We start from the raw sequence: 16,413 nt of genomic DNA, 5'->3' as shown, positions 1-16,413 counted from the left end.
ATCGCTCCGCAGCCACCGACTCCAGCGACCGCCATCTTAACGCACCTTTGTGCGCAGGTGCCCCGGAGCCACACGATCCGGCCAAAGTAGAGCCCCGCCTCCGGCCACGCCCCTCCTCCCCAAGCCCGCCTCCAGCCACGTTCCCTTTCTCAGAAATCTGCCCCCTCTTCCCCCGCGGTTTGAGGCTCCACCACTTGGGGGTGGGCGGTGGCGGGTGGAGAGCAGGAAGGGACCACTTGTCTAAAACCTATCATTATATAAGGAAGTCATTTCTACAGCTTTCCACACTTTAACAGAATTATCAGACCCCAAAGGCTGCTATAAGATAATTTATTACAGACTAGCCAATAATCTCTTGTAACAATGGCACGTACAATAATTTAAAACAGCAAAGATTCCTAGTTTCTTATTTCATGTAATGGCCAATGGACAATGCAGAGTCCTCAGGAAGTCCAAGAGGCTGCTACTGAGGTTATCGAAGGCCCTTCTCTGAGCAAGGGGCCTGGCAAGTCCACATGACCCTCTGGAAAATGTTTGTCTCTGACCTCCCAGGGAGTGTTGAGGCCCCCCCTTCATCCAGCCGGTACAGAGGGATCACAGTCCAAGTTCCTTCTGTAGGGTTGAACGTCTATGAGGGGAACTGCAGCTGACCTAGATGAAAGGGAGTGAGGACAAAGGCTGGATTCTTTCTGCAAGGGGGAGGAGAGCCAGAAGGCAGTGGCCATAGGTGAAGAGGACTCTTTCTAGATTGATTTCCACAACTTTTGGCTTTGTTCAGGGCTTTTTCACGAAGAAAATACAGTCCTCTCTCCTGGATCCTTCAACTAGCTCTCAGGTGCATACACTTAAGAAGAGCTTCTCATGTCCTGAAGCATCACTCCTCTTCCTAAAGGAGTGAGGTAGGGAGACTCCTGGGCAGGTGGCCCCTGGTGCTTGGGTTCCAAAGAAATTCTGCTCAGGGCTCTGAAGCACCATGGGAACCTGGTTCTACTCATGACAGATAATCTGGGCAAGGGATTAGCAGAGCTCATTTCTGAAAGGTTTCTGGTTCAGTTTCAATGCCTTGTACTCACTTGAGCTACTCTACACCAGTAGATTCTGCTCAAGGGACAGGCTGAATTCTATTCTGTGTGCTCCTGCCCTGGCCATACTCCAATCCAGACCACAGGGCTCAGCAATACCTGTAGACTCAAATGATTACTTACCTAATTAGGCACAAGCTCCAGGCCCTCTAAACTTGTTCTTCTAATGATTGGTATGTACGGATCTAACTGGATAAGGTGTGGTATGGAGAGGGGTAGAGAAGGGGTGTGGGAGTGGAAGAACCTCTGCCAAGAATGGCTGACACTCTCAGAAACGTCTGCCCCTCTGTGGAAAATCTCGCTGCCTGGTAACCCCCACAGCCCAGCTCCCAGCATCACAGACCTGCTGGTCAGGGACTCATGACCCTTTCTGTGCAAAGCCATACTCACACCACCCCAAACTTTTCCTTAAATGTCCTTAACGGAATGAGTCAGCCTCTTGACTACGAGGACCCTAAGATACACAGTAACTCCCATTAGCCCTGACTTGTGGAACTGGTGCCACCTGGTTGGCACAGAAGCCTAGGTGCTCAGCTCCCCTCCTCCACGGAACGAGACTCCGATTTGAGCTTCACAAACTCTCGGGCCACTTCGTCATTGCTCCTCTGAGACAGAATCCGGAGAATGGTCATGCCTGTCTCATCCATGTGGATCTTCCGGCCCAAGGGGCACCAACAGGCACAGCTGCCCTTGGCTGCCACTTCCCTCAGAGGCATCACAGCCAGCCCCAGAACACGATCCTCCCGGGCAAAGCAGTAATCCTTCACACATATTTGCAACTCATAGGCTTCTGGCCCCTCTTCATTTCCCAGGAGGCTGTGAGCACAGGGTAGATGGAAGGTGGGAGACCAGAGCTGAGGGCGTCCTCAAGTGAATTCACCCCAGCTGCCATCCAGCCCGTCCCTTCTCTCCCCTCTCAATTCTTACCCCCCAGATCACCCCCATCCCAGAGTCCTTCAGGCCCCCATCCCATAACTTACAAGTGAAATGTCTCATTGTACTTGGGGGCCCAGTTGTTGCTTTTTGACTTGGTTGTGAACTTCCTCTTCTTATCACTTTGGTGAGGGCCAACCATGGTTACTTCCACAAAGGGCCGGAACATACCGGCTGTCTGCCACTTGAGGTCATTGGCAGCCACCACTGCACAAACATGGGAAACCTGTGAGAGATCCCATCAAGCATTCCCAGTTCTTGAGCCCCGGGTGGCATTCCCCTTGGAGGAGGGCTAAGCTGAAAGGCTGGGATAAGTAGTCCCTGCCTTTGACTGATGAGGCCGCTGGGCAAGAAAAGGTCTGAGGTCTGTAAGTCCATACCACTCACCTTTCACTGTGACCTTGTGCTCCCCAGTTCCAGGATGTGTAAACAAGTCCACCTGAATAGAGACTTCTCCCACAGGATCATCCACACCGGACCCTGAGGGACAGACGGACAGATGATTCCCCCATTGGAGAACTTTAAGACTTTAGGCCTAAATTATTCTGGGTAAAACCGTGGATTTGGGAGGCTACTATCCTACATCCTAAAGCAAGAAGTAATCACCCACAGAAGCTATGGGGAAGTAAGTAATGGGAGAAGGAAAAGAACGGGGATAAAGAATGAGACTATGTATTAAAATACAAATCAGGGTGACAACATCTTAGGCGAAACATCTTCCAAAACTGCACCTGGAATCTCTCAGGTTCCCCAAACCTCTTCTAGCCTGCAGAATTTTTCATTGAAAGATGCTGGGAAAGGACAGTGCTGCCACCTGTATTTTTGTCTGAGAATTATGTCCACCCCATGGTGTCTCAGCAGAACAATGCGGGTCCCATCTAGCCAAAAGCAGCACCTTCCCACCGGCGGAGGCCCCTTCTTGGGAGGCTGCCCCGTACAGAATGACTTTTTCCTACTCAAACCTGGACCTCTCTGCAAACAGCTCCCCAGTCCCTCTGGCCAATTTTCAGCCTCCCCTCTGTAGAGGCCTCACTCTATTTTGGGAAAACACCAGTACCCTACACCCCAGATAAAACTTCTTTGTCCTTAGATGGAGGGGTGGGGGAATTCTGAGGACAGCTATTGTTAACCCTGTCTCAGACTGTAGGAATACACTGCCCATCTCTGAAACTTGGGATAGAGCCTCTGAACTTTGACACCTGGTTCCCCCAGCCCCAACATAAGCAGCTCATTCTAGTTCACAGGGGACAGTGTTAGCCCATATTAGATTCACATCTGCATGGTATATAACGTACCCTTTTCCGGCTGAATGTCCTCATTAGCAGTAAACCTAATACCTTTCCCATCATGCACTGAGGGAGGACAGGCAAGTCAAGAGGTAGCAGCAGTAGGACAGAGAAAGAAGAATCAGTTAGAGGTCTAAGGAGTTAACAGCAATTCAGGGCAGCTCTACACATATTCTGAGGGAGCACAGAGATGGGGTAGGGTGGAGAGAGAGGTCAAAGAACTGGGGTCAACGCTCGAATGCTCCAAATTATACTTAACAGTTTGAAGATCAACCAAATCATGGACAGAAGCAGTAGAACATACAGAGAGAAGGTTTCTGAGACCCACAGGGCACAAAAGAGAAAGTCGTAGGCTCTAATTTCCTAGGCCTTTAAATGATAAAGCAGTGGGTAGAAAACGTACACTCACAGTTGCATCCTCCCTGCAGTCGCCACCCCTGCCTGCGGTTACTTCATGTGTGCCCATTCCAGTCTCTCCTCACCTTTTTTTTTTTTTTTTTTTTTTCTTTTTGCGGTATGCGGGCCTCTCACTGTTGTGGCCTCTCCCGTTGCGGAGCACAGGCTCCAGACGCGCAGGCCCAGAGGCCATGGCTCACGGGCCCAGCCGCTCCGCGGCATATGGGATCCTCCCAGACCGGGGCACGAACCCGTATCCCCTGCATCGGCAGGCGGACTCTCAACCACTGCGCCACCAGGGAGGCCCTCTCCTCATCTTTATATCTAGCTTAAAGCTCAATGTTTCCAAAAGGCCTTTTGGATTAACTCCTATCCTCCCTGATGTTACAGGCGTTTACATGTACTCAGCTCTGTGAAAGATCCCCGTCTCCTTGAGCAAGGCTCATAACTTCTTTTGCTCTGTTTTCTTCTCACTCTGGACTTGAAATAAGAACATACGTGGAAAATGGAGCAGTACTGCAGGTCCCTTGTATTTTTCACCTTCCATCAACTCTATTCTAACTGCTTAGATCCCTCTTCCCCTCTGGGTCAGCCCTGTGCTCCAGATCCACAGCTCAGTAAGGCCTAAGCCTTCCCACTCCCAACTCCACCAGGTTCACTCCTCCAGGCAGCATGCCCAGGTCTCCCTGGAAGGAGCAACAACAACTGCTCCTTGAAGGTCCTTTCCAGGAGGAACTTCCCAGGGTGAGGGTCAGAACTTCAGTCTGAGCCATGTCTAGGCAGATGTGTTTTGTTATGAATGGGCCTGCCTAGAGGCAGGGAGGGGTTCTGAGAACTGGAAGTCACTGGGAGAAAATCAGCTGCCTGGGTTCCCTGTGCACTAGCATCACCCATGAGGCCGGAGTCTCAGCTCTGCAGAGCCCCATGATCCGCACCCTCCCTTCAACTGCTCCTGTGGTTTGCCTCTCTTAGTTTTCTCCTCACCCACACTGGAGAATCTGGAAAGTCTTTTGCTTTCTCTCCCCTGGACAGCTTCCAACTTAGGCTCCCAAAGCTATGAGTCTTCATGAGTGTCTCAACCACTCATTCTCAAGGCTTCCTCACAGATTTTTCCTACCAAACAGGGTATACTCCTTGAGCTCAACACACATGCACTGGCCAGATGATGTCTGGCAAAAGAAAGCTCAGGCACATTTCCCAGGTCTCTGTGATTCTCCTATCTGGTATGAGTGTGGGTTGGGGGTAAGTACTGTGATCCATCAGGAAATCCTGGTGTCTGAGTTCGAAGGGCTTTCTGAAGAAGTACTTGGATCCTCCCTGAGGGCTACAGGATACTGACTCCCTAGGGACAGAGAGGTATCAGGAAGGGGAGGTGGGGACCCAAAGCCCTTAGGCCTTACCCTGGGCAATCTGTGAGCGCACAAAGGTCTTGATGAGTGTGTCTGTGGTCTGTGTGTACAGAGACAGGGCATAGCGTAGGGACTGCAGATGTGGGCTCTTCTCCAGGAAGGTTTTCTTCAGCCCATTGCCTCCTGCATGAAAGTATTGCTGAAAGACAAGAATAACTGCTAACTGCTACTGCTTCATCCCCTTACAGAGAGACAGCTCTCCAACAATGTAACTCAGAGAAATGACACCTGAGCAGAGGCTCAGTGAAGATGCTGGAAGAGGATGGTGAGCCATTCAATAAACAACAATATCAGGAATACCACACAGAGCCAGTCATAGTCTCTCAGGTGAAGAGTATTATTTGAATATCTGGCAGGAGTGGTAAGGGATGGCCATGTTTCTGGACGTGATGCTTGAAGGATGAATCTATCTGGACAAAGATATGTGACAGAAGCATTTCAGGAAGAGAGTAGTCAGAAGTGTTGCTTTACCCGTGGGAACCCTTAGAGCACTTTATACCTATGACATACCTCTCTGAAGTGCCCTAAATCACAGCCCACACGTACCTGCCTTATTTATCACTTTACCAGGTTATAAGTATCTTGATGCTAGGAACCATATGTGATTCTCTCTGCATCCTTCATAGTGTATAGTGCCCAGAACACATGTTGCCTGGTTGAATAAATGAATGTGTAATAGGAAAAAAAAATCCTTTGAAAACCCAAATGATTTTAAACATAAGAGAAAAGGTCAGCCAGATGTCGGGTATTAGGATCTGGAAGATTAATTCCCAGTGGAAAATATTCATGAATGACAATGAGGTACAAGGTGAACTAAACTGTCCGCAGAACCCAAGAATAATGTTCCAGGTCTGTGGCGATTCACCTGAGACCAAACAGGAGGTACCTTTTTGGTTGGTCCCCAGCAGGAATATGGAATAGCAGAGAAAGATATGGACACAAAAATCACTCTCTTCTGGATGTGGGGTGGCAAGAGCCCAAGGGACACCTAATCTGGCAGAATGGAATGCCAGGACCAAGTGGTAGTAAGATTGTCTGGAGGAGGGGGAGGTCTCCACCTTGATGGTGTCCAGGGCGAGGTCAAGGACAGCACACTGCTTTGGAGTGAGACTCCGGGTTTCCTCTCGCGCCATGTGGTCCTAGAACCCCAGAGAAAGCAACAGCATCAGGACAGCTTATGGCTGTCATCAAAGTCTTTCCCCCACCTGTCAGTCACAGCTACATGTTCCTCTCCTTCCCCTCTGCTTCAGTCTTCAAAGCTCAAACTTCCTTCCTTCCAGGCAACCCCCAGCCTCAGGACCCCACACATCCAGAGTACCTTGAGTTTGGAAAGGTGGCTCAGCTCCTTGGCAGCAGTGAAGATCAACTGGGTGCCCTGGGCGAGAGCGAACCAGTCAAAAGCAGAGAACTCCAAACTAAATCAGGAAGCATGGAGCAGGTTTAGGGAGACACAGCAGGACGAAGTGGAAGGGAGGTGTCCTTACCGTCTGGTCAGTAAGTGGGGGCAGGACAATCATCCTCTCCATTGTATTCATTACCACCCGCCAGAGCTCCTTCAGTACCCGCTTCAGGACCGTCTTCTCACACACAGTGGCAAACAGTGTGAGGCTGCAGGACCAGGCAACAGGGAAGGGTGGGGTGAGTGCTTGAGAGTCCCCCCTCCCTGAGAGGCTCCTCTGTCTGACTACTTCTGCCCTGTTTGTCCCTACAGGACAGTCCTCAGTGCTCTACTCACTTGCCATCCAGGAAGTCCATGAGGGGCCGGAGCACACTATCTGCATCTTGAGTCACTGAGGCCCGGGCGCTGGGGGATGCATTCCCTGGGCCCCGCACCTGGCCCAGGATGTCGGCCATTTGTTGAACACACTCATCAATCCGCACCTGGAAACTACACATGTGCCCACAGTGCAGCCCTCCCTGCCCCAAATGCACACTGTCCCTAAAGCAGCACCAGCTATTTGGTCCCACTCCAGCATACTCATGGTGTAGCCCCAACAGGGACAGCCAGCAGGAAGAGGGGGAGGATCCACATATGTGCAGCTGGATGGATGAGTGTGGGGCAGGGGATCTGGGATTGGCCAGGCACCACACCTGGCTCTGAGGGCCGTGTGTTCTGGGGCCACCGACCTGTTTCCAAACACCATGCTGAGCTCATCCAGAACCGTATTCAGTTTCACCTGCAGCTCCTTCAGACTGTCTGCAGCTTCAGGGTCCAACTGTATCCACAGGAGGCAGGCTTGGCTAAGCTGGTTCTCTTATGCTTTCCTCCCTTCCTGCGCCCCCACTCCTCCCTCCTAGGGCCTCTACCCCAATGCCTACTCAAATCTCTCAGCTCAAACCACTCCAGACCCCAAGCTAAACTCCCGGTCTATACCCAGTCAGGAGAGGGTGGAGTTCTGTGGCCAGGGAGCTCAGGAACAAAGGGAAAGTGCAGCAACCCCAAACCTTAAGACTTACCTCCTTGCCTCCCATGGCCTCAAACATTTTCTCCAGCTGGACCCTCAGTTGCTGCATGTTGTTCATCAGGATGCAAGGCTTTGGGGACAGAGGGAGGTGTTGAGTTTGGCTCCGTTCAGCACAGAACTCATCAGTCTAGAGTCCCTCCCTCTCTCACATTACTCCAAAAGCCACAGGGAATTTACAACACATATTACATGTGTCTCTCCCTAAGCACTGAGATCTGGAACCAATGCAGACAGCTCTCCTTGAATGAAGACTAGAAGCAAATGTTTCTGCTTTTAAGCTGGGTGGTGGGCCCCAGGTGTTCATGGGATTACCCTTTATAACCCTCTGAATGTATTAAAAAGAAAGAAAGAAAGACTAAGCAAAGGCCTAGCTCAGTAGAGAATAAACTACCAAATGGAGGCACAGAGGAACTCCTCATCAGGTTCTTATTATTTTGTGGCATAATCTCAAGCATAGCCCTGCTGGGAATCACAAGTCAGGAGAATCACCCCACCCTTAGCTCTCAGGAGAGCTTCAAAAGCAAAAAGCCTAACCCTCACCATTTTCTCCTTTGTGCAATAAGCTGGGAAGTTCTTTGATAAGATGTTTGCATATTCCATCAGCACCTTCCCGATGGTCTGAGAAAAGAGGAGAAAAGGAAAGGAGAGGGAACACTTAGCTCTACCCACAAGGGTCTTACCTGAGGTTGCACTTCTCATCCCAGAACAGTAACAACAGGTATGCAAAGGGGAATGTCAAAGTAAGGGACCAATCTCCCTCTCAACCCCAGAACAGCACTGAAACAAACCCACCTATCTGCCCCAGACCCAAGTAAAGGAGAATGGGGTAACGCCAGGCTTAACCCAAAGGCCATCACAAAGAGGGGTTGAGCTCAGGCCTGTGGCTAGGCTGTGAGTGTGATCGAGGTAAGAGGGGAGGGGTAGGGAAGGTCATGGTCACCTTAGCAAATCTCCTCATGTAGTGGGCAAGGATGCTGGGGTCTGGGCATTCCAACTTCCGGATGATCTCAAAGCTCTGATTGAGCTGTGTGAAGACGTCCACCACAGAGCAGGAAAAGAGTGCGTGTTCTGATGTCTGCTGGAACTAAGGAAGGCCACACACAGGGTCATCTTCAGCTGCTACCTTTTCCCAAGTCTGTAAGGTTCTAAAGAGCTCTCTGCCCAGCAGGGGTGGCTCAGCGGCCCTCGACAGCCCTCCTTACAAACTCCACAAGGCAGGGACAGCCATCCTGGTTGAGCACAGGAACTTCTGCTCATAGCTAATTGCTGGGAGACCTGGCCTGACCCCTGTGAACCCCAAGCCCCTGACTTACCCCATCCTTCTTATCTCGTTCCAAGGCCCCACGTAGAAATTCCAGGGACACATCCTCATTCTCATCCAGCCACTGTAGGACAAACTGCTCAAACCACCTGCAGCCAGGCAGGAAAATTGGGGGTTGGAGCTAGTGGTTGGCATATACCATGTACCTGACTGTAAGGATACTGGCCTTGTCCAACCCCTAAGCGGCCCTCTTCCCTCTGCAGCCCCCACATGATGACTCACGCTGGGTACTCAGGCACGTGCCCCTGGAGGGCAGGCAGATCCCGCATGTATTCATTGTGGAGCCACTTCACCTTGAAGTGCAGGTTCATGTAGTCAGCACTCTTACACAGCCGGTCTTTCTCATGCTCTAGTGGTGGGGAGGAAAGCTGGGTCAGGTCCTAGCAGTAGAGGCCATGGTTCCTGAGCTTTCCCAAGGCAGCAGATCTAGTCAGGTGGCTCTATCAAATGTCTGAGAACAAGGGTGACTCCTAAGCACCTCCTCACAGCCATCTCCCTCTAACAGTGGGTACTCTCCTAAAAGCCTGGCCCAAATCTTTCTTTAGAGACTAAGCCAGACACCCAGATAAGGCCCACAGTCTTCCTGTGCTGGCTTTTGGAAGTGCAAGTGAGGTACTGGCCTCTGGTGAAGAAGAGGAGAAAAGGATGTAGGTGCTAAGGCTGATTAGTGGGGAAACTGCCCAGGACTGGAGAGACATAACGGTCTTCCAGGGCTTTTCTAATCCTAGTACCTGAGCCATTTCCTCAGATGGATTTAAATGAGATGAGCAGTCATATATAACATAAATGGGTCACTGACAACCACACAGACACAGGGAGAACCAAAATGGGCCTGAGCTGACAGAACGAGCAGTTGAGCAGCCATGGTGTAACAGAATCTTGAAGTAAACTGAAGGGTCCCAGAGCAGAGCTGGGACACTGAAAAATGAACTCTCAAAGAAGTATGCAAATAAGTCAGTTTGGAAACACAGCCAGATGAAAGGGCCATCCTGCTACAGAAAATGGGATGCTTATGGACTTGAAAGGTTATATAGCTGAATCTGCAGAGCCTTCTGGGAAATCTAGGATAAAGATCACCCACAGCTTGCCCAGAGAGTCTAGCACTGGCCACACCCACAGGCTTTCTTCATATACCCCCTTTAGAGATGAAGCATTGGTTTGAACAATAAAAGCCAACTGTGTGCTTACATATAACAATGGTGAAAGCAAGCAAACTGGGGGAGAGTACTGAGCAACAGGAAGGGAAGATCATTGTCCTTGGGAACTCTACTGCTCAACTCAGAGTTGCCATGGGTGATGCTCCTCCATGTCAAGGCAAAACAGCCAGTCTGGGGCAGCTGGCCCTTGTGAATTAGTACAGCAGACACTCAAGGAGGAAATGGGAGCCCGGGATTCAGCCTCAAAAGGCTCCCTTGTTCCAGGAGTTTCATCTCCTGGCATTGTAGGCAGCACCATCTCAACCCAAAGTTGCATTTGCAGTATCTTCTATGAAGCAGTGAGCAAGAGAAGAGGAAGCAGGAGTAAGACTAGAGGTAAAGGGACAACAGCCAAAAGTTCTTACCACCCAGAAAGAGGACTTTTCGTATACGAATGACAGTGGATGCTTGTGACAGAGCAGAGACACCAATGAGCAATAAAGAAAGTGAAAAAATCAGGGACATCAGAGAGACTCTCTCAGGGCTTGCCCCTTCTCTCCCGCCCTGCTGTCCTTAAACCAGGCCAAGAACCTAGAAACGGAAAAAGGTACCACCAGGAGGGCCCTTCCTCCTTCCTGTTCAACAACCCACTGGAAGTGAAGCAGTGCTGCTCCACCACTCCAGAGCTCCCTAACTGCTTTCTTCTAGGGACCTTCAAGTTACTGTATTTACAGAGAATTCTCACTTTCTCTGTCAATCCATCGTCTGTACTCTGGTCCAAAACCCCAATTTCTAATTAACTTCTGTGGTACTAAAACTAAGAGGATGATTGCTGAAACACTGGGCACACTTTAAACTATTCTAACAATAGTTAGACTCCCATGGAGTCATGCTCCAGTAGCCGCTTGAGGTTGCTGACGGTGGGGTGTGGTGATCAGGGCGTGGTTAACCTGTCAAAAGGGGCAGAAGGGTATCTAAACCTTCTCCTGCCCGTGACTGCCACAATCCTCCCTCCATTCATCTTTCATCCTTGGAGAGTTCTTTCAACCTCATGATTTCAACTTTCCAGCTTGCTGATATCTCCCCGGTTCTGGTAATGTCTATACAAGGATTTGACGGAACACCTCACTTTGCCTGGGTTTAACTCCAGTCACCACCTTTTGCCATTTTAACATCTCCAGCTGAAGCTGGAGTATACACACTAATCTTACCCTCTTGTTCAATGCTGAGCATCATCCTCAAGTCTTCCTTTTTCCTCTTTATTCACATCCAATTAACTCACCAATCGCTGTTGATTTCATCTCCAAAACTTCTCTGGAATTTATCCATTTCTTTCTAGTTACACTTTTACCTGTCTAGGTCTCATTACCACCTCCACTAACCTGGATTACTACCATAGTCTCCAAACTGGTCTTTCCTCCTCCAACCTATTCTCCATACTGTAGCCAGAGTGAGTGGCCTTTCTATATTAAAAATCTAGCTATGTTAATCCCTTTCTTAACATGGGATTGTTGTTCAATGCCTCTCAACTGCCTCAGGGTAGAGTCCAAAATCCTAAACATGGCTTAAAACCTCCTGTATGATCTAGCTCTGTCCTACTTCTCTATCTTCACCTTTCACTCCTCTCTTCCCCTACACTCTAAAGTGCTAGTCACACTGAACTACTGCTTCCAGTTCCCCAAGCATGCCAGCTCTGTCTAGACCCCAGAGGTCTCTGAACATACTGTATCCTCTGCCTAAAATGCCTGTCTCTCCCTTCCCTGTTACTAATGCCCTCCCTCCCCACCAGCTAAGTTTTATCATCCTTCAGGTGTCAGTTTGTACATCACCTCCTCCAGAAAGCCTTCCCAGGTGCTCCTCCCAGGTCCAGGTTACATGGGTCTCCTCTCAGCAACCTATGCTTATTCCTTTGGTAGCACTTAACAACTTTGAATTGTAACTGCCAGTTTATAGGTCTGTTGTCTTGACTGATCTGGGAGCTTCTCAAGGGCTGGGGCTATGCCTCATTCATCTCAACTAGCACAGTGCATGGCACAAAGAACATACTCAATACGCTTGGTGAATGGGGTGGGGATTTACTGCAAAGGGGCATGAAGAAACTTTCTGTTTATATTTTAATTGGGACAGTAGTTACACAGGTGTACTTATTTGTCAAAACTCATCAAATTGTACTCTTAAAGTGTTTTTATTTTATTGTATGTATATTACACCTCAATAAAGTTGACTTTAAAAATACTGGGTGAATGATAGCATTTTCACAATTGGAGTCAACACTATCCTTTTATTAAACAGGTCTCCCTTTCTCTTGCCCTCCACCATTCTGACAATCACTAAGCCCTGTCACAACTTCCTTCCAATGTCTATCAAATCGCATTCTTCCTCTAATTCCTCTGCTCTAATCCCAGCCCCATCCCCTCAGCCCTAAATGATTACATTATCTGCACACTGCTTCCAGTCTCTCCCTGTTCCATCTGCCCCCATTTTCCATCGAGGTAAAATCTTATAAAAATACTACTTTGTTAACATTGCATCTCTGCTCATCAGCCTTTAATAAATGCCAGGCAGTATGCTAAGTATGTCACATATATCTCAGTTACTTCATTAGTTCAGTGAAATAGATGCTATCATCACTCCCATTTTACAGATGAGAAAATGGGAGGTCACAAAAGTTAAGTAGCTCAGTTTAAGAACACACTGTTGAGTAGGTAGTTAAACTGAGATTTGAAACCAAGTCAACATTAGTTCTTTCTCTTGAAGCAGTTCAAACCTTTTGTGTTTGTTTTAAACATATACATGTTTATTTATATATATGTTTTAACATATATAAACAGACAGGAAATGCAGCTAAATAAGTGAGCACAGATGGGTATAAATGGGAAGGTCTGATACAGGTAGGGAGTGATATCTTTGTGGACCAAAGTGGGAAATGAATAAAAGAATAAGCTGAATGAACAAGATGAGTAATAAATGGTCTGTGACCCTATTCTATAGGAGAAGTGAGGGTAGAAGCATCTTTCTGGCTTTGTCACACCAATCCAGAACAACTTTCAAGGAAAGTCAGGCCAGGCAGTCTACAGCATGAGAAAATAATCCTTACCTATCTATGTATTTAAGGTTCTGAGATTCTGTACAACTGTAAAGATAAGTTTCATAAGACCATTCTCTAGTGAGCAGGCCACTTGAGAACACCCAGCATGGGAAGGGTTGATCTCTGGGCTGGGAAAGTTTTAAATAGGTACTTGCTCTAAAGCTGGAAGGAGGAACCTACATCCACACAGCAATTTCCATTATTCCTTCGGCTGAAGCTTTGCCTACCCAGCACCTCCTGAGGCCTATCACCCACCATGCCTAAAATCACTCTAGTTTCTCACTGTATTATTCACCCAGAACTTGTAGTTGTCTGGGAGAAGAAAGGGACAGCAAACAAGGTGCTTGGACTAGGGGTCTGCAGCCCACTGCCCTGGGCACACCCTTACCCTCCAGTGCATATTTCATGTCTTGGGCAAAGAGTTGCCACATCACTTCTGCGCTGACTTTTCCCACATTCAACTCCTGAGGAAACCTGGATGATGGAAGAAGCCACAGTCAGAGAACATGGCAAGAGCCATTTGATTTGATTGATTCCAAGGCTAACATGCCTAGTTCTTGGAGGTTAGATCGAAGAGAGGAGAAGCCTAGGAAACAGGGCTACTAGGCTCAAACTGCAGAAAAGGGACCCAGGGGCCAGTGGTAGGACAAGTAGGGGCAGAGGATCCCCTCAGGCAAGGTGGCTCTAGGGGAGATGATGCCTAAAAGGCAGGGAATTGTGGCCAAGAGGAGAAGTGTTGAGGTTGGAAGACAGGCCCAGGCTAAATAAGCAGGAGGAGAAAGGGCAAGGAGGTGGGTATAAGAAGGCCCACTTTATTCATAGCAGACAGACACATACACACATGCTCTCTGGATCCCCTGGGACTCCTATGGCAGCCATTCCCAGAGGTCTCTCACTCGAGGGAGGCTGGCTCAGTCTGGGCAGGGCCCCCCATTATGTTTCCACACCTGTCTCCAGAAACAGTTACCCAGACAGATACAAGGGACAGAGGGACAGATGGACGAACAGGAGGAAGAGGTGGCACTGCAAACACATAGAGATAGGAAAGAAAGAGGCTGTTAGACAGATGGACAAACCAACCACCAAACAGATAGGGCCAAGTGAGGTGATACTTACTGGTTCAGAACGAGTGTGTAGGAATTCTTATCTTCCTCTATGATTGACACAACAAGCGTGATGAGTTTGGGCCAGAAATCCAGGTTCTTAATGCTGGGCCCTTGTTCCTCTGGAGGTAGTTCCTGATTCTTGTTCCCAAGGAGATGGTGATAGACAGTGAGAGTCAGAGTAGAATATGGAGAGTCTTCCTCTCTCTCTTCTCCACTCCATGCCCCTTCCTTGAGAATCAGGGACCCTTCCTCTCCTACAGCCTGTCTTCCACAAGACCACACATGTTCTATCAGAGGGGTGACCACTGAGAGGTCCTTGGACATGAAGAGTCTGTCCTTGAGAACTTCTCTCCCCAGCCCCAGGGCACTGTTCTGACAAGTTTGGTCAGGCATAAAGATGCCTGTGCCCCTTCCTCCTTTTCCCAGTACCTATGGATACAGTGACTTCTTGGCTGAAGTACGCAGCCCCTCCAGTCTAAGTAGGTCTAGTTCCATGTGATGCCCACTGGCAGTCCTTCTCTTCTAGTGATGGCCCTCCTCTAATATCACCCCCTGCCCCACCACACACATGTACATCTCAACTCTGAAAAGCTCCTTCAAGTTCTGCAGGAGCTACGTAACAGACCTAGCATGCAGGTTGGCCCAGCCTTCAGTGAAGCAAAACTTCCCTTAACTCCCCTGAATGTTATTAGGGGGAAGAATTGCATCTAGAAAGTTATTTGCTTAGCTGGAAAAGAAAAGACCATGGAGAGCCAAGAATACTCAATGGGGAAAGGATAGTCTCTTCAATAAATGGTAATGGGAAAACTGGATATTCACAGGGAAAAGAATGAAAGTGGACCCCTATCTCAAACCACCCACAAAAGTTAACTCAAAACGGATTAAGGACTTAAATGAAAGACCGGAAACCATAAAACTCCTAGAAAAAAACACAGGTTAAAAGTTCATTGAGGGCTTCCCTGGTGGCGCAGTGGTTGAGAGTCCGCCTGCCGATGCAGGGGACACGGGTTCGTGCCCCGGTCCGGGAAGATCCCACGTGCCGCGGAGCGGCTGGGCCCGTGGGCCGTGGCCACTGAGCCTGCGCGTCCGGAGCCTGTGCTCCGCAACGGGAGAGGCCACAACAGTGAGAGGCCCGCATACCGCAAAAAAAAAAAAAAAAAAAAAAAAAAAAGTTCATTGATATTGGTCTTGGCAATGATTTTTTTGGATTTGACAGCAAAAGCAAAAATCAGTAAGTGGGACTACATCAAAATAAAAGGTTTCTACACAGCAAAAGAAACAATCAACAAAATAAAAAGACAACCTACAGAATGGTGGAAAATATTTGTAAATCATGTATCTGATAAGGGGTTAATTTCCAAAATATTAATATATAAGGAACTCATACAACTCAATAGCAAAAAAAAAATCTGATTAAAAAATGGGCAGAGGACTTAGACATTTATCCAAATGAAATATACAAATGCCCAGCTATATGGAGAGATGTTCAACATCACCAATCATCAGGGAAATGCAAATCAATACCCCAATGAGATATCACACCTGTTAGAATAGCTATTATCAAAAAGAGAAGAGAGGGATTTCTCTGGTGGCACAGTGGTTAAGAATCCTCCTGCCAATGCAGGGGACATGGATTGGAGCCCTGGTCCAGGAAGATCCCACATGCCATGGAGCAACTAAGGCCGTGTGCCACAACTACTGAGCCTGCACTCCAGAGCTCGTGAGCCACAACTACTGATCCCTCATGCCACAACTGCTGAAGCCTGCGTGCCTAGAGCCCATGCTCCACAACAAGAGAAGCCACTGCAGTGAGAAGCCCACGCACCACAACAAAGAGCAGCCCCTGCTCGCTGCAATTAGAGAAAGCCCGCATGCAGCAATGAAGACCCAACGCAGCCAAAGATAAATAAATAAATAAATTTATTTTTAAAAAAAGAAGAGATAAATGCTGGCGAGGATGTAGAGAAAAGGGATCCTTGGTGCACTGTTGGTGAGAATATAAGTTGGTATAGCTACTACCAAGAACACTATGGAGGTTCCTCAAAAAATTAAAAATATCACTACCATATGATCCAGCAATCCCACATCTAGGTATATATCCAAAAGAAATGAAACCACTATCCTGAAGAGATACCTGTACTCCCATGTTCATTGTTGCATTATTCACAATAGCCAAGACATGTAAATGACC

At 48.4% G+C, this 16,413-nt stretch overlaps 1 protein-coding gene across 4 annotated transcripts in view; it reads right to left on the bottom strand.

Moving 5' to 3' along the window:
• Positions 1-316: 316 nt before the first annotated feature.
• The window catches only part of UNC13B (unc-13 homolog B), a 231,715-nt gene continuing 215,618 nt past the window's right edge, over positions 317-16,413 (bottom strand). For all 4 annotated transcript variants that reach the window (XM_081237785.1, XM_081237787.1, XM_081237784.1 and 1 more), the window contains 16 exons: positions 14,233-14,360; positions 13,505-13,590; positions 9,115-9,241; positions 8,885-8,981; positions 8,512-8,655; positions 8,112-8,189; positions 7,564-7,641; positions 7,234-7,322; positions 6,842-6,994; positions 6,591-6,714; positions 6,425-6,481; positions 6,165-6,245; positions 5,098-5,245; positions 2,403-2,495; positions 2,063-2,222; positions 317-1,898 (listed from right to left, as the gene is read on the bottom strand). In XM_081237785.1, coding sequence (XP_081093911.1) covers positions 1,613-1,898; positions 2,063-2,222; positions 2,403-2,495; positions 5,098-5,245; positions 6,165-6,245; positions 6,425-6,481; positions 6,591-6,714; positions 6,842-6,994; positions 7,234-7,322; positions 7,564-7,641; positions 8,112-8,189; positions 8,512-8,655; positions 8,885-8,981; positions 9,115-9,241; positions 13,505-13,590; positions 14,233-14,360 — 1,929 coding nt within the window. In that variant the 3' untranslated portion in view covers positions 317-1,612. The remainder of the gene's footprint in view (positions 1,899-2,062; positions 2,223-2,402; positions 2,496-5,097; positions 5,246-6,164; positions 6,246-6,424; positions 6,482-6,590; positions 6,715-6,841; positions 6,995-7,233; positions 7,323-7,563; positions 7,642-8,111; positions 8,190-8,511; positions 8,656-8,884; positions 8,982-9,114; positions 9,242-13,504; positions 13,591-14,232; positions 14,361-16,413) is intronic.

Source organism: Mesoplodon bidens, assembly GCF_964165515.1.
Source record: "Mesoplodon bidens genome assembly, chromosome: 6".
Taxonomy (NCBI): domain Eukaryota; kingdom Metazoa; phylum Chordata; class Mammalia; order Artiodactyla; family Ziphiidae; genus Mesoplodon; species Mesoplodon bidens.
This window is presented reverse-complemented; position numbering and strand designations above follow the sequence as displayed.